Genomic DNA, 26821 nt, shown 5'->3' on the forward strand with positions numbered 1-26821 from the left:
GTTTCCACTTCCAAATCTGGGAAAAATAAGACTCCCCCCTATGGTAAACTGTCTCAATGACTTCATTTTAAAATTTCCAAACACTTATCAACTGACTGCCCCTTTGGGGGGAAAGATTGCTCTTCATGCAAAGAACTGGGAACTCATTACCCAGGACAAATGGGTTTAAAATATAGTGTCCCAGGGATACAGATTTCACTTCCACACGTTGCCAACACCAAGCTGGTGGCCAGACCTACCCCCAAGTCAGTGGGCAGAGGCCCACAAACAAGTACTTTCTCTCTTAAGCATGGGGGCTATTCAACTGGTACCAGAAGAGGAAAAGGGACAAGGTTTCTACTCAAGACTTCTTCTGGTACCCAGAAAAGACAATTCATGACATCCTATCCTGGGCCTGTCTACTCTAAACACCTTTTTGGAGATTCCAAAATTCAAGATGCTGACTCTTCACCAATTACTTCCTATGCTAGGCAAAGATGTCTGGTTGGCAACAATAGATTTAAAAGAAGAATACCTGCACATCCCAATCAGGGAATCTTGCAGAAGATACCTATGCTTCAAAGCAGGCTACAAGCACTATCAGTTCTCTGCACTGCCCTTTGGCTTATCTACTGTGCCCAGGGTATTCAGAAAGTGCCTAGCTCCAGTTATTGCATTTTGCAGGCAAAGAAATATTCAAATATACCCATACCTGGACGATTGTCTAATTCAGGCAGAAAGCCAGAACATACTTTTGAATCATCTGGCCTTTGTACAAAGGGTTCTAACTTGTCTGGGGTACACCATAAATGAAAATGAAATCACACCTGGTACCCTGTCAAATTATATTCCTGGGAGCAAGCTTGAATACAACTTCCCAGATGGCTTACGTCACGCCAGAGAAACAAATTCATTTGACAACCTACTTCAAACAAGTGGCCACAAATCCCTGCTATCTGCAAGACAAATACTGCAAGCCTTGGGGTTCGTGGCCTCCTGCATTCTTCTAATTCCATATGCAAGACTGCATATGAGGAAACTACAGTGGTATCTAAAAATCCTATGGTGCCAACATTCTCAAGACCTAGAAACAATGATTCCTATCATACTTTGCCTACGCCTAGAGTTCCTTTGATGGGCAGAGGCCTGCCACCAAAACAAGGGACTACCTTTTACACCACCCCTTGCCACCCAAACCCTAACAGACGCATCAGACTATGCATGGTGGGCTCACCTGGCAGGGAAGTGCATTCAGGGCAAGTGGAACCCAAGTTAAATGCACCTGCATATCAATCAAAGAGAAATGTTAGCTGTACAGAATGCTCTGACAGCCTTCAAGGACTACATTCTTCCAGGACAACTAATGGTAAAGACGGACAACACCACTGCTATGTGGTACATAAACAAGCAGGGGGGTGCACATTCTTACCCCTGCTGCAGACTAGCCATGGCATTGTGGAACACAGCCTTGAGCTACCAAGTGCACCTACAAGCTCAATTTGTGCCAGGAAAATTAAATACACTGACAGACGGACTAGGCAGAAAACTCATGGACCCACACGAGTGGAAACTAGAAACAAGGATTTTCAACATGTTGACAAGCAAATGGGGGAGCCCAGATATAGACCTGTTTGCCTCTCCCCAGAACTACCAATTGCACAAATTTTGCACAAGGACACCCCACAAACAAGCCTGGAAAGTGGATGCTCTGTCCTTCAGCTGGAAAAACCTATCAGTCTGTGCCTCTGCTCTCCAAAGTACTACTAAAAATCAAACAGGACAAACCAAGGATGATTTTGATTGCTCCAGACTGGCCGCGCCAACACTGGTACCCCCTCCTGGGCAGTGTGTCACGGTTATCTCCATGACACCTGCCTCAGACTCCCTTCCCTGCTGTCTCAGCAGGAGAACCAGATTCTGCACCCTCAGCTTCTAACACTGAACCTTGCAGCCTGGCTAATTACTTAATCTGTCCTTTACCATCCCTCAGCAAACCTGTGATGGATATCATTCTAGAGGCAAGGAGGCCTAGTACTAGAAAATCTTATGCTGAAAAATGGAAAAGATTCTGTGCCTGGAACCAGTCTCAAGGGATGAGCACAGCAGCGCCCAGTTTACCTCAGATTTTACAATACTTAACTGAGATGCTTCACAATGGCCTGTCTTTTTCCAACATTAAAATCCACTTCTCAGCCATTTCAGCTCATTATAACACAGAACCTCCCATCTTCTCTCATCCACTGCTCAAGCAGTTCCTCAGAGGGGCCAAAAATTTGAGACCACCCAGGAGAGCTTCAACCCCAGCCTGGGACCTTAACTTTGTCTTGGAGAAATTCACTCTACCTCCTTTCCAGCCAGCTGCTACTGCAGACTTAAAATTTCTTTCTTGGAAAACAGCTTTCCTTTTAGCAATCCCTTCAGCTAGAAGGGTATCTGAATTGCAGGCCCTTATGGCAGTGGAGCCTTTCATCATCTTTCATGCTGAGGGGGTGTCCCTCAGAACCAATCCATCATTCATGCCCAAGGTGGTATCCATTGTGGCTCTTAATCAGTCCATTCATTTGCCAGCCTTCTTTCCCAATCCCCAGAATGAAGGGGAATGGATACTGCATTCCTTAGTTGTCCGCAGACAATTTAGATTCTACTTGGACAGGACTAAACCTCAAAGGAAATCTGAACAACTGCTGGTGGCATTTGCTGCAGGGGCAGAAGGGAAGGCAATTTCAAAGCAAACTATTTCTAAATGGATAAGCCATTGCATTCATTTCTGCTATAAGCACCATGGAAAACCTATCCCCCAGGAGATCAGACCTCACTCCACCAGGGCTGCATCTACCTCTACAGCCTTTCTTAGAGGCGTCCCTACCAGGGACATCCTAGAAGCTGCTACCTGGAGTTCTGTACATACTTTCACCAAGCATTATCATTTGCCAATTTTCTCTAAATCCAGAGCTGGCTTTGCCACTGCAGTCTTGCAGGGCCTTATAGCTGACCCTAATGCTATCTAAATTCCTCCTCCCAACCATAGCTTCAAGAATCTACCCAAATGTAATGACTGCAACAGTGAAACACGAAGAACGTAGTACATTTGTGTACACTTACCATAAATGTAGATGTTCGAGTGTATTCACTGGTGCAGTCCTGGTTACCCTCCCTCCAGTCCCCTAACTTGTTTTGACTATACCTCTACTTTCCTTTACTATGCTTAAAAGCCTTTTTGGTGTATTTGCTTTTTTGTTGGAGGTATATCTTTGTATTTTTATATTTAATTGCTTCCCATTAGGGGGCACCTGACATCTGGGGCAAGAAAAACTGATGTAATGGTGTCAGCTGCATGTTTTATACCCCTGACGTCATGAAAGAAGGGACAGCAACTGATGCAAGACCCAATAATTTGTTAATCAGGCCAACTGAGGGCTACCTGCAAGGTGATAACCCAGATGTTATGACTGCAACAGTGAATACACTCGAACATCTACATTTATGGTAAGTGTGCACAACTGTACTCCTTTATGCCATCCCACCCTTCCCACTCATAAAGAAAGTCCTACTCAAAATCCAGAAGGACAAGCCAAAAATCGTGCTCGTTACTCCCTATTGGCCAAGGCAGCATTGGTTCCCCCTTCTTCTATCTCTTGCCAAGGGCAGTCACCACAGATTGCCTCACCTGGTGGACCTGCTCACACAACAAAAGCTAATCTGTGATTCATCCACAGCTGAAAACACTCAGCTTAACTGTGTGGGTGATAAACTACTGATCCCTTTCAAACACCTGTACTCGGAGGATGTGCTATCCATCCTGCAGGAGGTTGGGAAACCCGCTACCTGGACATCCTACATTTCCAAACAGAAAAGGTTCTCCAATTGATGTCTCCAAGGCCAACAAGAACCCTTTCAAGAGGATGTAACCTTAGTTCTAGCCTGTGTGTGGGAGCTCCTAAAATCAGAACTTTCATACTCTTCAGTGAAAGTCCACTTATCTGCCATTTCAGCCTGCTTACCTATGGATCCCCCACTTCCTTCCCAGACTGGAGGTTAAATCTTTCCTGAAGGGGATTCTCCACAACAGACCACTGAGAAAACCTATTCCCCCCTACGTACTGGAAAAACTCACCATTGCCTCCTTAGAACCAGCAAGCTCTGCCTCTCTGCAGATGTGTTACCTAGAAGACTCTCCTATTAGTAGCCTTTACTTCAGCTAGGAGACTGTCTGAGCTGCAAGCTCTCATGTCATCCCCACCATACACTATCTTCCACAGAGTTAACCCTTCACACAAATCCCTCCTCCTTGCCCAAAGTGGTCAACAAACTGTCCCTCGACCAGTCTGTTCATTTACCCACCTTCATCCCTTCCCCACAAAATGACAGTGAGAGAGTACTCCACTCCCTTGATGTCTACAGGCAATTAAGATTTTAGCTGGACAAGACCAAGAGCATTAGGAGGTCTAATCAGCTTTTTGTATCCTTTCACCTCAGGGCCCTGGGGAAAGCTGTATCCAAACAGACAATATCTCCCTGAAAATGAGAAACTATTGTCTTCTGCTACTCCTTTCATGGCAAATACTTACCCTACAATGTTAAGGCACATTCTGCTAGAGCAGTGGCCTCCTCTGGAGCCTTCCTCAAAGGCCTGGATACGGCCACCATACTAGAGGCAGCCACAAGATCCTTTGTGCATACCTTTACCAAACATTATGAATTGAACAATATATCCAAAGCCAGGGCAGGATTTGCAAGGGCCATCCTCAATGGCTTCCTGGAGACTGCTACTTCTTCCCCCACTCCTTTTTCAACTTGAGCTGTGGTACTCTCTCACAGTGAGAATACTGCAACATGAGAATAGGACGTATATTAGTGGTATAAAATCTTACTATAACTATAGATATCCTCTTCCATGTTGCAGTATTCCTTTCCTCCCTCCCTCCTATCCCCCTTAATCACATTTACCCTCTCTGGATGGCATCTTGCTGGTTCTCCTTATGTTGTTGTCCAGCTGGGCAGTCAGTTCTGAGGTCTGTGCGTGCAGATGTCAACATTTAAGGCCCATGGTTTATAGCCCTGCATGTGATGTCCCATGCCCCTGGTAGCAACCAGGCTTAAGCTTTTGCATAAGAGCCAGATATTTGAGTCACCTGAGGCAGAGGATCCCACAATGAGAATACTGCAACATGGAAGAGAAGGACATCTATGGTCATGATAAGATTTTACACAATTAATTTTTCTTTTTGGTGCTAAAGAAGAAAGGGAACTTCATGGACCTCAGTCACTTGAGCCAGTGCATGAAACTAACAAAATTCCATGTAATCATGCTACAGTCTATCCTACTGTTGTTGAGGAAGGATGACTGGATGTGTTCGATTGACCTCCAGGATGCATACTACCACATTAAGACAGGTTCCAGGAGGTTTCTCCACTTCTGGTTGGGGGCCCCACTCACTTTTAGCTGAGAGCATTACCACAGTAGGGTACTTCAGACTCATCCTAGTTCCAAGAAATGAGGGGCAATGGAGGCCAGTACTGGATTGATCTCTGTCTGAGCTAAACACTTTTTTAAAATTGCTAGCCTTTAAAATGCTCTCCCTGCACACACTGCTGCCTTTCATACTTCCGAAGGCATACCTAGTCTCTCTGGATCTACACATTGCCCCCTCCTTCAGGAGATTCCTCAGGCTTTGTAATCACTCATCAAACTTTATTTACTGCTTTGCCTTTTGGGCTTTCCACAGCCCCAAGAGTTTTCAGAAATGTCTAGCACCAGTGATGGCCTTCTGCCAAACTCAGGGAATTCATTTTCCACTACTTAGATGATCTGCTAATTCGGGCCACCTCTTCATAGATCCTACCGCAGACATCACCAGTTCACCCTCAGCATCATCTTGGAGTTGAAGTTAACTGTCTGCTACAAAACGTCCTCCCTCTAGCCCACTGAGGATCTAATGGTTCTGGGCTACAATTTGCACACCAGAAAAATGCACGTCTGCTTGCCTCAGGAAAAAGTGCAGAACCTCACAGCTTACTTTCACAGCCTTTCTTCTTTCAGCCAGGGCTTGGCCAGGGAAATCATAAGACCTCTAGGATTCATGGCAGCAACTATCCCAGTGTCCCCTTAGGTTGAATTTGAGGAAAATTCTGTGTTACCTGAAAGCAGTATGGGCCCAGCACACTCGCACTCTAGACCAGTGATGGCGAACCTATGACATACATGTCAAAGGTGACACATGCCACCACATTTTGGGTGACAACAGTGATCACCAAGACCCAAGTTAGCAAAGACACTGCTTTTGCAGTCGTTGCTCATATGAAGTGCACTGAATTATTTTGTGCCAGGAGCTTTTGACTTGCCAAACCCAAAATATTTGCCATCTCTGCTCTAGATACAATGCTGCTCCATCAAAGCCCATCTCTTGGGCATCTCTGCCAGTCTGTTTGTCTCATACCTTGTCTCAGAAAGGAGCTGTTAAGGGGTAGACCAGGTGAAACTCAACCAAGGGTTCCACCTTATCCCACCAACCACAGTTCAGGAGATATACACAGATGCCTTGGACAAGACCTGGGGGCCTGGACAAGCACTCACAGAGTACAGAACAGATGAAAGCCTGGACTCAAAAAGGAACACATCAACCTGAAAGAGATGAACGCTGTCATCCAAGCCCTTCAGGCTTTTTCACATATCTGGAAACTAGGTCCTCTTTGAATATTCACAGACAACACAACAGTCATGTGATACATTAAAGGAAGCACCAGATCAGCTAACTCTGCAAACTAGCACAGAGTGCCTGGGACATTGCCACCCAGAAGAGCATGTCCCTACTCTCCATATACATTCCACCGCAGGACATTGTGATGGCAGACTCATTAAACAGGGCCTCAGAGAACCCTCTTGAATGGACCTTGGCCAGGCAAGTCTTCCTGGACATCTTCACCATTGGGGGACACTTCAGATAGATTTGTTTGACTTAGAGAGCAACAAACAACTTCCCCACTTCTGCACCAGGTACCCTTGCCCCTCAGCCTGGAGGACAGATGCCTACTCCTTTAATTGGGCAGGGAAGGTTTTCTGTGCATCCCTCAATCTTATTACAAGGGTTCTACCAAAGATCCAAAAAGAAAAAAAACGAACCATTACTAGTGGGCTGTGTTTGACCAAGACAGCATTGACTCTCTTTTTTATCTAGCCAAGGGCAAACACTGCAAACTACCACACAAGGCAGATCTCATCAGACAGCAAAATGATCACTACTATATCCCATCCTGTCATCCATAAACCAAAGCTTGTGGATGATAGGACTGAGTCCTTTCAGGCACCAGTTTTTAGAAGATGTAATTATGGTTCCCCAAGATGCAAGCAGAATCACCACTTGAAATTCCTACATAGCCAAATGAAACACATTTTCTTTCTGGTGTCAGAAGTAACCAAGACACCAACAAATCAGAAGTTCCTTCCATTCTGAAGTATTTGTGAGCTCATGGATGCAGCTGTGGCTTGCTCCTCCATCAAAGCCCGTCTGTCAACCATCTCTTCCAGTCTGCCCCTCAGTCCACCTGCTATGTCCAGGCCTGAGGTCAAACAATTTCTTAAAGGAATGCTGCATTTTAGACTGCCAAGGAAACCTGTACCCCCTCCTTGGGACCTCAGCTTTGTGCTGGAAAAGTTCACTCTATCTCACTTTGAACCCCCATCTTCAGTAAATCTCAAATTTTGCACCTGGAAGACTATTCTGCTACTGGCTGTCACGTTTTGTAGGAGTTTCTTAGAGCTACAGGCACTCCTGGCCATTCCTCCTTTTCTATTTTTCTCAAGGACAGGGTGACTCCAAGGGCTAAACCCCTCTTTCATCCCAAAAGTGACGAACTGTCTCACAACCAGACCATCAGTCTGCTTACGTTCTTTCCCAATGCACATAATGTATGGGAAAGACTTGGCTATCTGCCCTGGGGCATTTGTAAGCCTAGCCATAGTGATGTGGCTTTCTCCACCCCATGAAATGGCACAAAAAATGCACAGAATAGATTTAGAATACTGTGCCTCTGACTAGTAGTGACACAGTGAAGGTCCCCTTATATAATAGAATTAGTTTACTGTGCCCGTCTAGTAGTGACACAGATGTGAACCCTGGGGTAAACTTAAGATCTCCCATCCACTCATCAAGATTTCTCTTGAAGAGAGTCAGTGAGGGGCTCTGCTTAACATGAACTGGGATCTTGTTCCAGAGCATGGGAATCCTCTGGGTTATGAATCTATCCCTCCAGCATGTCCTAGTCATACTTGTGCCGAGGTTTAAGTCTTTAGCTCGCGTGGTTCTGATGGATTTGGATTTTTTGAGGTGGAGCATGTCCATCAGTTCCTGATTGGACATGGCCTTGTACGTCAGGCAGAGATCACCTCTGAGCAGGCAGTATGCTACTGAATAGAGCTGGAGTTTCTTATGTCTGGCAGAATAAGACATATGTTGGAGACCCTTGATCCTCTTGGTAAGGTACTTTTGTGGTCTCTCCAGCTGTTGCAAATGCCGGGTGAGGTACATACCAAATGGGGCATTGTACTCAATCATGGGTCTGATGAGGGAGGAGTATAGGGGTACAATGACATCCTTGGATCTGGATGTGAATCCCTTCATGATAAGGTGTGCAAGGTAGAATGTTTTTCTAACCACTTTGGCAACGTGGGTGTCAATTGAGAGGTCACTGTCGACTTGGGTCCCTAGGTCTCTGATTACTTTTTCCGTACTCAGTGGGTTGCTGTCTATGTGATAATTTGTGGGTACTTTGTTTTTCCCAATGGGGATGACTATACATTTTTTGGCATTTAGTTTAGGGCTATGACTCCGGCACCAGTTGTCCGTTTCTGTGAGGCCTTTTTGTAGGATGTATGTGTCCGCCGGTGTATTGACTATGGTACCTAGTTTGCAGTCATCTGCGAACTTTCTCAGCCACAACCCTCCCATGTTTGCTTTACCATCTGAGATATAAATGCCGAACAAGAGGGGTCCCAGGACAGATCCCTGTGGGACACCACTTGTGACTGGCTTTGAGTCTGACATTGCTCCAGCAATTTTAACTTTATGGGTTCTGTCCTTTAGCCAGTTTGCAACCCATCTAGTGACATAAGGGTTTACGTTTAAGCTGTTGAGCTTATCTATGATGCCTGAGTGGGGTATTGTGTCGAAGGCCTTAGCCAAGTCCAGGTAGGCTGTATGGACTGCTTTGCCCTCATCAATGGCTGTAGTGACTGTTTTGAAAAAGTCAACCAGGTTCAAAAGGCAGGATCTGCCCTTTACAAAGCCGAACTGGGTGGGGTCAAGTGTCTGTAGGTCCCCAATGTCGTTGTTTATGAGTTCCATAATGATTCTTTCCATAGCTTTGCAGACCAGGCTGGTTAAGCTTATGGGGCGGTAGTTCCCAGGGTCTGTAGAGGTACCCCCTTTGTGGAGTGGGACCACTGTTGCTGTACGCCAGTGTTCAGGTACATATCATGTAGTAAGGCTAAGGTTAAATAGCATTTTTATGTGAGGGTTTAGCTCCTCTTGGAGTTCACATAGCACGCAACCCGGGATACCGTCAGGTCCCATTGATGCTGTATTTTTAGCTTTGTTGAGGGCGGCTCTCACTTGGACATCTGAGATGACAGGGAGATTACATTCAGCTGGGATAAGTATTTCTTCTTTTGGGGGTGAGGGAGGGGAGAAATTTGCACTGAACCTGTCAGCCAGAATGTTGGAAATATCTGTGGGTTCAGTGTATTTTTTGTTGTTGTGAATTAACTCTGAGCATATCTGAGGGTTTCCGCCCATGTTTCTAACATAGCTGAAGAAGGCTTTGTGGTTATCTTTAGTGTCCTTAGCGATTTTTCTCTCAAAGTTGGCCTTGGATGTTTTTATGAGAGAATGTAGTTTTCTGCTAGTGTTGATCAGAGATGTCTTCCCTTTATGGGATTTTGTTCTGTCGTGCAGTAGCGTCCTTCTTTTGTTATACAATTTGTTAATGGCTGAGGTCCACCAGACAGGACGCTTGCCTTTGGTGGAGAGGGACTTAGATTTATTTGGGATTGCATGATCCATGCATTCTTGGAGATGTCCATAGAAAGCATTTGTGAAGGATTCGGCATTGTGGGATGTGGTATCCACTGGCCCAGTGAGCTTAAAGGATACCATCTCAGTCTTAAGAATAGTGAAGTCTGCTTTTGAGAAGTTTTTCACTATGGTCTTTTGTGCTGGGGATGGAGGTGGGATATGTATATTCATGGTGATTAGTTTGTGGTCAGATCTCACTAGTGAGGGGTATACCTCAGGTGTGGAGCATTTTATCCCCATGTTTGTGATGATCAGGTCTAGTATATTATGTCCCCTAGTGGGAGAGGTGACTAGTTGTTCCAGTGCTTTTGAATTTATGAATTCCAGGAACCTTTGGGCTAGGGTGTTAGGGCTAGAATAATGTACCCAATTTATGTTTGGGTAGTTGAAGTCTCCCAGTATGATGGTATTTTGTGATACATTCATATCCTCCAATGTCTTCAGGAAGGCTGAGTGGGTTTCCTGAGATTGGGAGGGTGGTCTGTAACATGCTACCAGTTGTATAGCAGTTTTGCCTATGGTTAGTTGCACCTGTATGGTCTCTGATGCTTCATGTGTTGCTACTAACCTGGAGATGTGGGTGTCCTTGATGAATATGGGCACTCCCCCTCCCTTTGTGGTTTGGCCCGGGTTTTGGGGCCGAAAAGCATGATACGAGGTATAGCCTGGTAGCGCTGGGGTACTCTCAGGAGCCTTGAACCAGGTTTCAGTTACTGCACAGACGTCGATGTTCTCCATACTGAGGAGTGCATTGAGAGCCTGCATCTTGAGATTTAGACTTCTGGCGTTGAGCAGCATTACCCTTAGTTTTTTCCATTTTTGTTTTCTAAGGAGGTGGGTTTGTCTTTTGAGCCTTGCCTAAAAAAGGCACTATGGGGGTGGCAAGAGCCTTAGCCAATATCCGGAAGCCCAGTGGTGACAGGTGCAAGCCGTCCCTTGCGAAGCAGCGTGGCTTGTCCAACATGTCATCCCAGGCAGACAGACATTGGATCCCCCTAGAATGACACCAGTACTTGAGCCAATTATTAAAGCTGATCATCTTGTCTTTGTATTGTGGCATCATTCTTGGTGAGGGCAAGATGCTGCTCAGGGTCAGGGTCATACCAGCCTGGGCTACATAATCAGAGAGCTCCTCTATGTCTCTCTATGTAGTCCAGGGAGGTACGTCTCAGGTCATTCACGCCAGCATGGACAATGACGGAGTCATATTTGTACTTGCTTTGGAGTGACCTGAGTGCGTGTGTTATGTGGCGGATCCTAGCTCCCGATAGGCAGCTCACAGTCACCCTCTCCTTGTTCAGCCTGGTAAGCGGGGACATCAGTGTGTCTGACTATAGAGTCACCTATTACTAGTGTATCAGGCATGGTGTTTGGCCTTAAGGGCTGTGATTGATTGACACACTGATTTATTGAAGTATGTGTTGCATGTGTTTTGTTTTGAGGTGGTGGGTTTTTGGATGTCTGCTTTGGGAGCCTCTGTTGTTTTGGTAAGTTTTTTATTAGAGCCTCCGAGTATGTCTTTGTGTTTTTATGTGTTTGGTTTGCAGTTCTGGTAGGTCTATGTGGGACTGGGTTTGTTGTGTGTGTCGTTACCATCTCCTCCTGTCTGGTCGTGCCAGCCCTGAGTTGAGAGAGTTCAGCCTCCTGTTTGGCTATATAGTTGCATCTCTCACATGTATTTGTGTTTGTTGGGAGGAGGAGAGGGTTGTCTGTGTACATGAAACAATTGTAGCATTGTCTCAAGATACCCAGATTTACCAGCTGAACTGGAGTGGACGCCAGAAATCTACCACTCGACATGCTAGAACAGTATAAGGGAGTGCTGTGCCTTTAAGGGAAGTGGATATTCACAGGGGTGGTAGGTGGATGTAGTGCTTACTTAGTACGAGAGTGCTTACTTAGTAGAGAAGTTTTGAGAACAAGTGCTAGGCTTATAATATAGTGAGTAGCCTGATTATACTAAGAGTAGAGCTTCCTTAAGGGAAAATTTGAAGAGCAGACTTGGAGCCAGAAGAAGTTTAACTTTGTTTAACCGGCTATGCGCACAACTGCGCAAAGCCGTGCAAACACGGATTTTAAACAGGGAACTTCAAAAGAGCTACAAATGGTCCAAAACAACCAATTACTACAGCTCTTGTGCTGAGGTCACTTCCTACAGGGACAGGTAGGCTGCTCAAGGCTCCCCACTCCCACTGGTGAGCAAAGAAACTTCCTTCTATCCAAGTAAGGTAATGGACAACACAGGAACTACACCACAGCCCAGAATACAGCAATGCTGGATCTTTAAGTCCATCTCTTTTTGTTATTTTCATGACAAATCCTTGCTTTCATGCCCTTGAGCTCATTCTACTAGGACATTGGCATTCTCCATGGCCTTCTACAAAAGGTTGATGCTGGGGCTGTATTGGAAACTGCCATCTGGTTGTCTAACTTGTCATTCACTAAACACTACAGGACTGATGCCTTTCAAAGTCCAGGGCTGCTTTTAAGTCAGTCCTTTCTAGCCTATTGGACAGTTTCTTTATCAAGTAGCCAACCCCCTTAAATTCCCTTCAGCTCTGTGAATTACCTATTTGTTTGGATTATTGCAACAGTGATTTCAGTCAGGTCATTGTGTACAATTGTGTAAGAACTTACCATAACAGTAGATGAACTACTGCTCACCCTGTCAGTATTCTTTCCCACCCTCTTTCCCTCTGATGTGGTTACCATTTCTCTCTCTCTCCCTCTCTCCCCCTGCCCTGAAGGTAGGACCAAGGGCGGTTTCTTACCACTTCCTGCTTGGCCTTCCTAACTGACCAATTACACTGTCTGGTCTTCAGACTGTTGGCTTGGAAATAGCCTGAGATTCTACGCTCGTATGTCTGCTTATGTACACCTTAGCTTATAAGCTGAGGTCATATGTTGGACATGTGACCCAAGGAACGTTAACTTTTGGTACTTCGTCTGGATGTCAGAGGTGATAACCCATACATCTGGAATACTGCAACAGTGATCAGTAGGGCATCTGTTGTTAAGGTAAGTTCTTATACAACTGTAATTTTTCACTTACAACTTAGCTGGGATGATCACAGAGTTGAATCTTATGTAAGGGATGCAGGAGGCCCAAACTCTTGCATGGTGTAGGTTACCCTAACAGAATAGCAAGATATTTGCTTTGTTGAAGGTACTGCTCAGATTGGTGAATACTACCTGTTGATATGCTCTTTGCATTATAGTTGTTTTTGGTGACTTGTTTTGTACTTGACTATGCTTAGAAACTTTTCAAAAGTGTGCATAATTAATTAAACTTCAGTAGTAAAATTTCAAGAGTTTGACTAACTGCCAAAGCATTGCACAGTTACTCCTCTATTAAGGGAAGAGTAGCACTCACCATCTCAAATTCTTTTTGCTGCAAGTAGAGAACGGTCACTTCCAGGCAGAGCTTTGAGAAAAATAATTATCCTAATTTGGATAAAGCAGGACAACATGAAATGGTATTGATAATGGGTGACCTGAATGCACCTATCAGGATGGACAGACAGAGCAGAATATGAGGACTGTCTTGGTCCTCATGGGTGGAGTAACATGAATAAAGGAGAGGCCGTTCTAGATTTCTGTCTGGCAAATGACTTGATGGTGGCCATGAGAGTTGGTGCAGTGGTCTAGTCTCTATTCTATGAACCTGAAGGTGCAGAGTTCAAATCCTGATTTGGGAGTTATGGGGAAATATTATTTGGTTCATCTCTCAGGCCCTTGCTTGTAAATATTTAATCTCCTAAGCCCCTACTTGCAGTAATCAAGGGTTCCGTCAGAGATTTGGGATGCATGGATAGGCTTAAAAAGGCTCCAGAGGTCATTAGCCTAGTACACACATATGAACTTATAAGCATGATTCAGTAAGACAGTCACAAGATCACATGCAAGAGTGGCCAACATGCAACTTGAGTAGAACTCCTCTTAGTAAGGAAAGGTCATTGGGGTAGAATCACAGATTATAAAGTCATCTCCAGTGAAACAGTTGACTCACATACAGCATAAACCACTGGTTACCAAAATCAGCTGCAAACAGTGGTCATACAAGACTCTAAGGTCAACAGAAACTAGGCTGAAGACCTGGAAGTTGACTGGAGAGAAAGCACACGAGTTCAGGGTATTACTCAAGGCTGTAGCACATCAGGCAGATGATGAAATAGGTGGAGTTGAAGAAGAATGGTAGCACCTCGAAACAGCATGTGAGAACTATGGAATGGTTATGAGGCCAAGCCAGGTATTGAAATAAGTACATAAGGAAAGGTGGTGGTGGAATGCAGAAGCCCAGAAGTCATCAACAACAGGAGTATAGGAAAAAGTGGGAGATAGAAAAGATGGACCATGCGATGGAGGAGTACTGGTTGGCTAACAAAGATGCTTAGAGTAGAATTTTAATAGCAAAGAACAAGGCATCAGAGGCATGTACCAGCTTCTGGAAGGTAACTCAGTAGATGGCACAAAAAGACTCTCATCAGGTTGAAAAGCAAAGATGATGAAATGAAAAAGATGGTCAGGCACCATTCGTAAGGGATGCCAGCAACAACCTGCTCGCCAGTCCACAGAACATTACAGGCAGATGGAAGGAGTACTTCCAGCAGCAGCTTCTGAATGAAGAAAACCACCACAGAAGTTGTACTTCCCCAGACATGGTGTACTGTGAAGGAAGAGGGCTCACCCTAGAAGAAATAAGAAAAGCACTAAGGAAAATGAAATTAGTGAAAGCAACAGACTGAGATGAGGTCACAGCAAATGTGATCAAAATGGGTGAAATATAGAGAAGTGGCTTTGGAAGGTACTGATAGCAGTATGGAGAGAAAAGCGCATCTCACATGACTGCAGAATAAGCTTACTAGTACTAGTGTACAAGTGCAAAGGGGGACATCCACAGCTGTGGGCAGTACCAGAGGTATCAAACTCCTGTCACTGCCTGAAAGTTCTGGAGAGGGTGATTGTTATGCGAATACACAGAGTAGTAGAAAGTAAGATTAGAGATGAGCAGTTTGGATTCAGATCTGGATGCAGTACAACCAGCTCAATATTTGCAGCGAGGCAAATAGTTGAGAAGAAGCTAAAAATAAGGAGAGAGTACAACTGGACATTTATAGACTTGGAGAAAGCATATGACAAGGTCCAAAGAAAATTAATTTGGGAAGTCCTGAGGTGGTTCAGAGTCCCAGAAACATTGGTGGAATTAGTGCAGGCTATGTACAAGGACTCAATGACTCAAGTATGAACAGTGTTCAGCCTCAAAGAGAGGTTTAAAGTGGGAGTGGGTTTGCATCTGGGTTCATTTCTAAGCCCTCTGCTGTTCGTACTTGTGGACTTCCTTAGCAAACAGATCAGCGGGGACAAGCTCAACAAAGCTGCTGTTTGCAGACTGGCATTACAAGCAGACTCTGAGCAATAACTTCAACAAAGGATAGGGGAGTGGAATGCAAAACTGAAGACACGTGATGAAATTGAGTACAGATAAGGCGGTTGTAATGGTAGCAAATGTGGAAATCAGAAGAAATTGAGAATTGAGATAGAATTAAAGCTGGTGGAATAGACTAACAGCTTCAGGTGTCTGGGAGGGGTGATTGAGGAGAAGGGAAATCTGAATGCGGAGGACAGAGCTAGAATCAGAGGGTCTGCAGCCAACCGGCAGAGAGTGTTAGGAGTAGTCTGACAGAAGAATGCCAAAGATGCTGAAAAGTAAGGTGTACAAATCACTGGTGTGTGACCAGTACTACTGTATGGTACAGAAACCTGGGCAGTAATGGCATAGCAGTTGAGGAAGCTAAAGATGATGGAGATGAAATGCCTGAAATGGGTGATAGGATGTACACTGTGGGACAAATGAAAAATGAGGATGTCAGAGCTGAAGCCAAAGTAGCTCCAGTTGCAGAGAAGATAAAAGAGAACAGATTATGGTGGTTCAGGTACATGTGCAGAAAAGCAGAAGACAATATGGTGAAGATTTGGTACAGACAAGAAACGTGCAAGAGGAAATAAGGGCATCCAGCAAAGAGATGGGTGGACTCTGTGAGAGATGGCCTGCAAAATCCGGGCATGAATGTCGAAGAAGGTTGGAGAGTGGCATTGAATAGAGAGAGATGGCAATAGTTGACACAACACCCCAAGCCCTGTAGAAAATGGGGAAAGGAGGATTGATGATGATGAATTATCTTGATTTGGCACTTAAAATTTAGTTTTAACGTGTTTTGCTTGCATGATTATTCTGTACGTAGTATATGTTTAATTGTGGCTTGTGAAATTCCCAGAAAAAGTATAAAAACAATTCCCTGGTGGGCGATACATTTCTGTGAAGGATTATCATTTCTTCTTCTCTTCTCTTCTCTTGGGGAGAGACTAACAAGATGGTGAGTTTTACGGTTCACCATTTTAAATAAAAAAAAAAAAAAAACTCCACTTGGAGGAGCTTTTGTTGGCCAAAAAAAAAAAATCTAACAGTCAGACAAGTGACATATGGGGGGGACCAGTCAGTTGAGCTGCCTTCTACAAGCTATGCTAGTGAATGAAGTTTGAGACAAATCAACTAAAGTAAAATGGTAAGGTCCTAGTGAAGGAATGTGTGGGTGGTTAGGCAGACAAGAACAAGTAACTCTGGAGACCTTGCTAGACTTGGAGAGCCACAGTTACATCCACCATAGTGTAGAGCTCTCTACAAACCACAGTCCCAGCTGTGATAGTCCTTTGGACAGATTATAGAGTAAACTTTCTGAACACGTTTGCCTCACGGTGGTCCATGTTAAACAACTTTGTGTCACTGAAAATAGTTCAGAATGCCTAGTCTGCAGTCTGCCATGGTTTTGTCATTGAAATGTGTCATCTTCGTGACTTTGGAAAGTAAGGGTGCATGCCTCGCAGTTCATGTTTACAAGACCTACATACAGTGTTTGAGGTTCATAGTGGACAGTGTTCATGATCAATTTGACTCTTGGCGTTTTCCTTTCCATTACACTAGAGACTTCACCAGAAGCTTTGCACCATTATTTTTCCATTTAAGGGAGATGCCTGATTTGAATGTCTTTCTAGGTGGAATGGGGAAAAACTCAGTCAACACTTTTTCCTTGCCTCTTAAAGTTGAGAATCTCCCTTAGCATTCCAAAATCAAATGCACCACCCTATCACATCAGGACTTTTTTGGGGCAGTTAGAACCTTCTTGGCCTTATTTCCCTGGTACAGTGTACTCCTTTTTCACATCTCTTTCTGGAAACTACATAGAGAGGACCCATCTATCAGGGCATTTCTGAAAGACAGAGGATAAATGCCAGCATCCATTTTTATGATAAAGTTTGCAAAATTTCAAGTAAGGAAGGTCCAGTGATCTCTGTCTGAGATCAGCAGAGCCAGATTTCAGAGGTGCAAGCTAGCCTCATTCTCTCAATCAGGATAATATTTTACTGGTAGGAGCCCAGACATAGTAAACAGGTGGTGTTCTTTTCTGTTCAGATCCAGATTAGACTTTGATGTTAGATGTCTCAGACTAACTGTTTTGATGTCATGTCTCCAACTGACACTGCAAAGTTGGTGTCTCAGGAAAAACGGGAATGGAGATGAATGCTATTATTTATGTTCTACAGATATACAAGACAGTACTCAAACCATATGTCCTGCATGTAATAGCATACAGCACAGCTGTGATGTAGTGCATAAGCAAGCATGGGGGAAATTAATTTGCATCCCCTTTTCAAGACTTTGTATAAAACTGTAAAATATAGCCATCAGTCGAGAGTATGTGTATCAAAGTAGTGTACATCCATAGCCACCACAGTACAGTCACAGACCACCTGAGCAGGTCATAGTGGAATCAATGTATATGACTGGATACTGGACAGAAGTGTATTCCTTGAGACTGCAGAGAAACCTAGATTACAGCAGGTAGTTGTACTTGCATCCCCAAACTGTTGCCAACTATATATATTATGTTCTCTTCTCCTCTGTCCAAGATCATAGGCAGCCAACACCATTTCATGGGGTCTAGGGTCACCTTTTTATCTAGTCCCTTCATTCCAAAAGTATTAAGTGAATGTGTGTGTTTTGATATAACCTGCATCAACCTTTTTAAAGCTTATTCTAATAGGCCCAGATTGGCTAAGACAGATGGGTTTTTTTGCAACTCCAGTATGCCAAGAGGATCCTTTGTTCCTTACTTCTGCTGTAATCTGCTAAGCCAGCATGCATGATACTTGGTACACTCCCAACTTTCTTTATCCCTGTCCCTCATCTGACCATCAAGCCTCTATTCTAGTCGCTGTGTTTAACCCATCCATTCTGTTTAAGTGAGAGAATATTTTGGTCTGGTCATTCTCCTCAGGGAAGGAGTTGAGTGCCCAAAATGCTGCTCTTATTCATGATAACACTGTGGATTGGGTGTCTGACTTGTCCCTACCATTTTTTCTCTAAGTATGGTCAGCATTACCTCTGAGGTTGGACGTGTACCAGGCATTATGTGATACTTAACCCAAATGATGCAAGGAGCAGTAAGCCTGTATATGTTTTGTGTCCCCAAAATAAACACCTTTATTGCCTGTCCATTCTCCACCACAGATGTCTTGAGTGAGTGTTCATGGAATGTTCCCTTGTCATCCCTCCTTGACAGAAATGAGTAAGGTCTGCCACTTCACTGTCTTAGTACAGACACTCAACTCTTCTAATACTGGGACTGGTAATTCCTTTCAGGTAGTTGTGAGACATAGTCGGGACTTTGTTCCTCTGTGCCACAGAGCCTTTGTAGTACTACGTCCACATCTGATTTTGAATCCCCTTTTTTATAGATGTTCAATATGATAGATCTTTGCTGCAGTATGAGTTTCTACTTTCCCAATGCATTTCTTTACCCTGTCCCCTTTGGGGAAGGGGCAGATGTTTGAGTTTTGCTGCTGGAGATCTAGTTTGAGCATCAGCAGTGTGGTATTTTGTATCTGGAGTATGCCAAAGTACATTTATCGCCCTTTACTTTTATGGTGGTGGCATTTTTTATTCTTCAGCTTAGCAGATTTGTGTGTTTACGTGTTTGTATGTGAGAGAGGAGAGTTTGGAACATCCAATATAATTAATATAATTATTAGAAATTAAAAGTGTGCGACCATTTTTTGTAAGCTGTTCTTACCAGCCTACAATACAAATCAGGGGTCTAGGTTTACTTGGTGGTAGTTCTTGGTTACAGAAAAAAGATGCTACATGTTACCGGCTTCTTTTGATGCCCTTTTGTGAGAATTTTATTCAGCATTGCTCTGGGAATGTCCAGCTGTTTTCAGAAGACCGATGTCTGCCATCTCTGTAAGGTAATCCAAAGGTAATAAGACTTTTCTCTTGATCTGTTTGAATCTCTGTGGTTACGGTGAATATTATCTTAACAGCTGTACGTCATTTTTTCTTTTGCAAACATAGTTACATGGCCTGTAAGAGAAAGTGCAAGAGAATGTTGGTTGAACAAAAAAGGAACAACGTTCATTCATTGTTAGATTAAGCTAATAGTCTGTATTCAACAAACTTTTTTGCTTATTTAACAGTACCTTTGACCCATTTCTGTATACTGGTATGCCCTAGAATCAGTTATATACTTAGGTGCTAGTGTCGTCATGAAAAAAACATGGTAGAAGGAGTTAGTCGACATTTTGTTGTGGGGAAAAAAGTTGACAGTACTCCCAGGGTTCAGAAATGTCCTCTCTTCTGTGGCATTGACATTACCTTGTGTAAGTAATACAGTCAAGCATGTTTTTATAGCCTTCTCATAGAGATGTCTTGATATAGTCCACTGCTAGTACTATGAAGCAGGTAGGAACTCAACTTGCTTTCAAGTACAGCAGTCAGTATCTGTCCTTGAATTTATCACAGATATGTTGATAGTTTTAGTTTAAATGTATTTTGCTTTTCCAGGCTGGTGTTGGCATGTGTTTGCAGGTCTTGCTCATCTACTTAACACTTGTGTGCACTCTTCTATCATAACATTTAAACCTTTCAGAATTTGGCATTGTTCATTGATGTTTACATTTTTGTTTTATTTTGCTTTATATACACATATACCTGAAAGTATATTGTATATTTTGTTTCCTGTATGTGCATCTGTATTTGGGTTATATTCATGGTACCAGAATAGCTGCTTTATTTTATTTTTCACATCTAGTCCAGCTTGACTGTAGCATGTTTTAAAATGCAGTCTTGCTTGGCACTTCCATATGCTTATTTGTCATTGCAGTGAAGAGCAGCTTCTGTGGAACAGAAGGGCTTTGAAGCAAGTCCCTGTTTAGTTCCTGTGTACCACTGAATGTAACCCTAGCTTTTTCCTCCTGTCCTTCCCCTTTTCCTTTAAATGGTGCCTTCATGCTTTTGTTTCCTAGTTTAACCACGCCTGGCTCCAGGGCTTCCACTGCTTCCGCTTCCGCTGTTGTGACGTCAGCACGGATGCGTCATCATCAGAAATCCATGTCCACGTCCATGCATCCGAACAAATCCACATTGCCCCCCACAGAAAATAACTGTGAGGTGCAGCGGCCAAGGCAAGTGTGTATTGGGTTATAGATGAGTTAATCAACAAGCAAGTCATATCCCTGTTTCTTAGCAGTAATATGGTGAATTAATTATTTCCCAAATTCTTGCAGGTAGCTGCTGCTAATAGGTGTGGAATTTGAGTTTATAGCATTGGCTTTTATTGTCAGGAGTTGAGGAGGAGGTGTGAAGAGATGTAGATTCTAGAGTTCAATGTCCTTTGAGTCTTTTGTTTATCATAATGCTGAGTGGGTCATAACAGTGTGTATTTCGTTATAGATACTAATAATAATAACAAGGATACTGCATTTCCATATGTATCATTTGTGTTGTGGTTTTCTGAAGCATATACATCCGTAAGAACAAGGGAGTAAAAAAGAAGTTATGATGTGAGATGTTAAGGCACATACAATGTCACTTCATGTAACTAGCAGCCATGTACCTATGGTGATTACCAACGTGCATCATTCTGTAGATCATGCCTCAGGAGAAAAACTAAGGACTGAAATGTTCACACTCTGGGAGATTTGGTATGGTTATAGTCAAATTGTACCTTTGAGAACTGAAGGAAATGCATTACTAATACAAATCTGCATGTGTATGTCCAGAGTAAGGAACTTCAACTTCCTAATTCTAGGAGCCCATTAAAAAGACAGCAAATCTTAGTGTGCAGAAATGTGGAATGTGATGAGACTAGTCCGTATATATTGGATTTGAAGTGAGCAGGACTTGGGAAGCTTGGCACTTAAAATTGCCCAGGCCACTTAAATTTTACCCTGTTCCCATAATTCAGTATTGAAAATTACCCATCTCTGGATATGTTGGTGTACATAAATACAGTCACATCTTCCAGCTCACACAGGTTACTGTTTGTATTTTATTCATATTTGTGAGAGTTTTGCTTGAGTTCTATGTTTTTAGTGTCTTTACCTTCTTGGTTGCTTCTGATCTTAGTCCTAGATTTTAATTTTTCTGAGTTTGTGCTTGTTACCAAATATTTCCCTCTTGCCATGTTTTCCCTTTATTTATTTTTTTTTTTTCTTGTTAAAGGAAAACTCCACCTCTGTTTTCTGAGTTATTTTAACATCTCAAAATCACTCTGGCAGCTGCTTATAGAATTTTAATGTTTTCTGCAAAATGGCTGTCAATGGGGCTTGACTTATCAACATGATCTTACTAATCTTCAACCCTTGCTCTCTCATAATCCATTTCAAGTTTGCTTTGTATGAGTCATGCTAGACATAACGAGAAGTAGTGGTGTATTGAGATGTATTGGGATTAGTGTAAGTCATTTTCATCTTGTATATACTATCTGTAACAGGACTGCTTCTGTTATTTCTTGAATGACCCTCATTTGTGTGCATGTGTCAGGGCTTGTTTAATAGTGTACTAAGGAATTACGCAGCTGCAACCAGAACAGTTGCTAAATTGCTGTCCTTTGTTCAAAGTATCCTTTTGTAGTCCAAGACGAATCAACAACCCTCCCCCCCTACACTTTGGTAAATGCACTGATACTTTACAAGAATTACAAGAAAAATGTTTTTCTTAATTTTCTCTAAATGTCACATACACCCTTGGTATTACAATCAAGTTATCTTAAAATTTAAAGTAGTATAAACAAACATTTCAAGTTTAAAGCTTAACATTTCAATACTGTGAATGCTGATTGTGTAAATCTGTGAAAAGAAGTGGCAACTGTCTTTGAACCATTGGCTGATCTCATTGCTCTGTTTTGCTGTGAAAGGCATGGCTAGATTGTAAGCAGCTGTGAATCAATGTAAGTTCTCTTTCTCTCTCCAATAAAGACAATGGAAAATAGTTTCACACCTGCCTGGCTTGTCTACAACAGCCTGAGCTCCTGACCTCAAATTTCTGTGCATCTGTGGTGTGTCATCTAGGTAGAGACAAATTCCTCTAACTTAAAAAAAAAAAGTGGGTGGTCTTTCCCTTCCTTTGATAAAGTGAAGAAATGACAGGTTTTGGGTACCTAGACAGCACTGGAATCCTATTGTAGGGAGAAAAGCAACCTAACAGTCGAGTTAAACTGTAGGAGAAGGTGGAGTTTTCCTGTGTAAAGCCTTTCTGGGATCCAGTGCCAGCAGTAATGTTATTTTAGTCTGGTTCCAACTCTACTTATAATTTGTTTTAGAGCATTCTAAATGTTTTATGATATTTGTCTTTGTGCAAGCACACGTTTCATTAGACGTAAATTATTGCTTTAATATTCATTGCTTAGCTTACTATGAGTGTCTTGTATCTTACTCTGATTGTATGGATCTTTTTTTTTTCTTTTCCTTGTGTGACTCTTGCACCTGCCTATTTCTGGATTCATTGTCATTTGTATCTGTGTATTTCAAAGATACTGTGGTGCCTCATTTCATCCTGTTTTTTTGGACTGTTATTACATTGTTTAAGAATGAGCAAAGTTTTTTTTTCCCTAAATGATGTCTTAAGATCATCTCCTTTTAGCTTTGTTACGTCTGTAGAGGTTGGTTTTATCTGTACATGACTTGCTTTGGGCCATATCTCTCAACCTCTTAGAGCAAGAAATCTGGACAAAGCCATAAATAATGTGGGGGGGGGGGGGGGGGCAAAGGCTCAAAAATAAGGGACATTACATCTGGCTCTTACAAACTTAGAAAGTTGATACCATAGCAGGTTTTGTGTTGGCATGAATTTTTTGAAGGGTATGAAGTCGAAACTCAAATGTCTCTCATTTTCTGACTTTCATCTTCAATGACTTGACAGTGATTTGCCAGAAAACCAGAATTTTATGAAAAAATGGACCAAAAATATGAGGCAAAAATCTGGATAGTTGAGAGGTATGCTTTGGACTTGCTGTATTCCACTTTGAGTTCAACAGAACTAGTTTGCTGATAGACCTTTTCTCCAGCCTATTAACTGGCATCAGTGTCATTTATGGTAATATGCAAGCATACTTTTCAAACAGCATAGAAATGTACAGATGTTGACTTTCTCCTCTTTTTGTTTTACCCAAACTAGCCCTCCTAGGACAGTTCTGCTCTTATTTTGACTTGAACGGAGAATTACTCTTTGGATTCTGTCACCATCCTCGTCTGGCTTTGGTGTCATTTGTGCTTTTATGTCTGTTTGAATCAACTCAGTAGATGATTACTTCATTCCCTGCTTCAGCTTCTATACTAGTGTGAGCTGCAGGACACGTCTTGGGTAATTACCCTTAAATCACAGTTGACATTGAGGTTCTCAGCATTTAACCCCACACAGACCCACACGCACACGCACAGACACACACACACACACACACAAAGACACACTCACACCCGCTCGCACACACAGGCACACTCATGCGTGTACAGACACGCCCGCACGCACAGACACACGTGCACACACACGTGTGCGCACACAGACACACTCGCAGGCGCACCCACATACACACACTCGCACACGTGCCCACAAACACAGTCACACTCGCGCTCACACACACACACACAGCCACACTCGCGCCCACACACACTCCTACCAGGGTTGACTGCCCTGACCCTGAGTTTGGTGCCCAAACTGTTGTAGCCCATTTTCTGTGCTGATGTTTTTCTCAGCTCTCTCCTATGCTGATAGTTATTGAAGCTTACTGATGGTATTTGTTACAGACTTTATATCAGCTGCTCACTGTCTTTTCTACAGGGTGGAATGTGTATTCTCCAAGCTAAAATTGAACTTGTCCTTGTACCCATTTCCTACAGAGAGTGCAACTTCGTATGCAACAGGTGACCCTGACTTGCCATCCTGTGAGTAGGTGACCGTAATTAAAACCTTTGTAACAACTCGCGTACTTGTCTGCCAGTTGTTAATACTCTGTATAATTGAATTGCCTGAGGAGCTTTTTTTTTTCTCTCCAGGTCTCTGCTTGTAAGATCCTTCAGCTGATTGTTTCTACTATGTTACTAAAATTTAATAAATTGTTTTCTAGTCCTGAGGAGCTTTTCTCCCCGAGTCTCTGCTGAAAATGAGCCAAAAGCTCAGCCAGACTAGCCCAGTTAACAAATGTAAAATAAATAAATAGATAAAAAGAGAGGGCATGCAGGTGGTTGGTGTGACAGAGCAAGATGCAGAGGACAGGAAGAAATGGAAACAGATTATCTGCTATGGTGACCCCTAACGGGAGCAGCTGAAAGAAGAATTTTTTGTAGTTAATTACAAATTTTCATCTGTATGTGTGATGTTTTACACTGATTCTTGAAGTAAACAACGTTAATATAAAACAATATTATTTAAAACAAATGTATAAATAATATTTGTAATTAATGTGTCTGTAATGGAGAACACTGGGCTATAGAACTATTTAAAATTGTCACTAGAATAAAACTGTATAGCTTTAGGCATTAGCTCAGTTGATTCCTGTGTTTTATTCAATATTATTCCCCTTCCGGAAAATCACCTTTTACACAATGCTGATGACTTCGTGTTGATAATGGAGAACAGTGTACTGAACTTAACTCTTGTTCTTATTCGTAGACATGAGTTACACTTAGTCCAATGTGTTCTCCATTATTACCTAATGCCCTGTCATTAAAGTGCTCTTCCAATAAATACCTGGAATTTTACTTCAAGAAGTACTATTGCTTGCAAGCCAATATGCCATATACTTAAAAAAAAAAGTCTCAGCATTTGTTTCTTAGAGCACACTTTACAGATTTTTTTCCATCTTAATTTTGCTGATTGTGTGATTTCCTGGTGAACTTGTTTTTTTGTTTGACAGTTTACAGGCTTTAATCCCAAGTTCATCAACTGCCCTATATGCTTAATATGTGATTATGTATTTCAGCTACTGTAATTCTTGCAACCCATTGCCTCTGTATATTTGCCTTTTTTATAACTGCTTAAGCAGTATTCTTTTGTGTTTCACACAGCTGAATAACATACTAAGGATGCTGGATTTTGTCTCCTCTAAAAGTGGCCTTTGACTCAGCTGGACTTATTTAGTTGTAAAATAAGGCACCCTTTCTAATACTGGTGCAGGCAGTGTCATCACATTTCTATGCTGCATATAATGAGTTGTGAACTCTTTTTACTTAAACTACGAAGCAAGTCCTACTGTAGTTTCCGGGGTCTTCTCTGCCAATGCAAGCAAGCTGATAGAATCGAGTCCATGAAACACCCACCTTGTAGTTTGTGGAATGGACATCAAGGTGTAAAGATACTATGCCTTATTTCACTAGAAATATGGCATAATGGAGTGCCATATTGTGCCTACTACCTAATTTTCAGAGGGTAACAGTTATCTCATTGAGACCAGTTGTGCATCATAATGTTTTGATACACTGAATTCTGTTGTAACCTCATCTGCCTCCTGTGGTTTGTCTATGTGAAAGTGTAGTGTCCTCCTTCTTCCCTGCAGTACAATGAGGGAGAGATCTTGATGTAACCATTTGTCTGTCTTTCATCCATGAGGCTGTGTGCGTGCACAGTGCTTTTATGCCTCTCATATGCAGATAGCCATCTTGGCAGAATACATATGGCATTAAATTAGCTCTAGAAGCAGTATATTTAGGTGTACTTTGTTTCATATATAGTGTACTAGAGAGATTTACTGTTCTGATAAAAGTACAGCTGAATGCAGTAGGTAGAGGAAGAGCGACGGTGTAAGCTGATCATGGCATCTATTGTAGAAGGTGCAGTAACCTTAGATGCAAACAGTACATTTAAGCTTGGAAGGTGACCCTTGAATAAACAGTCTACTTATTGTAAGGGAGAGGGGTCCTAGATAATGAGCACTGTGGTGTTTTATGGATCTGGTCTGGTTGTGAACAGCCTTTAGCAGTACGCATTGAATTATCTTATGAGACTGACTGTAGGTGTTGACTCTAGACAGCACTTAAGTTAATAACTATACTTAGAAATAGTGGTCCTAAATATGGCAGGGGTGATGTGCATGTATTACTTGTGTAATCCTGCATACAGTGCAATGGAAAAGTATTTGCCCTCTTTCTGATTTCTTATTTTTTTGCATGTTTGTCACACTTAAATGTTTCAGATCATTAAACAAATGTAAATATTAGACAAACATAACCCAAGTAAACACAAAAAGAAGTTTTTAAGTGATAATTTTATTTATTAAGGGGAAAAAACTATCCAAATCTACATGGGCCTATGTGAAAAAGTAATTGCCCCCTAACCTAATAACTGGTTGTTCCACCCTTAGCAGCAACAACTGCAATCAAGCATTTGCGATAACTGGCAGTGAGTCTTTCAGATCGCTGTTAAGGAATTTTGGCCTACTCTTCTT

The 26821-nt window shown here is 42.5% G+C and overlaps 1 protein-coding gene across 7 annotated transcripts in view; it reads left to right on the forward strand.

The window, feature by feature from the left end:
- MARK2 (microtubule affinity regulating kinase 2) overlaps positions 1 to 26821 on the forward strand; it is a 2737523-nt gene that overhangs the window by 1960643 nt on the left and 750059 nt on the right. For 4 of the 7 annotated variants that reach the window (XM_044075616.1, XM_044075618.1, XM_044075619.1 and 1 more), the window contains exon 15: positions 20409 to 20567. The exons of the other annotated variants lie outside the window; for them this stretch is intronic. In XM_044075616.1, coding sequence (XP_043931551.1) covers positions 20409 to 20567 — 159 coding nt within the window. The remainder of the gene's footprint in view (positions 1 to 20408; positions 20568 to 26821) is intronic. 7 annotated transcript variants of the gene reach the window in all.

The sequence above is a fragment of the Protopterus annectens genome, chromosome 6.part1 (assembly GCF_019279795.1).
Source record: "Protopterus annectens isolate FY-2018-M chromosome 6.part1, PAN1.0, whole genome shotgun sequence".
Lineage (NCBI taxonomy): Eukaryota > Metazoa > Chordata > Ceratodontiformes > Protopteridae > Protopterus > Protopterus annectens.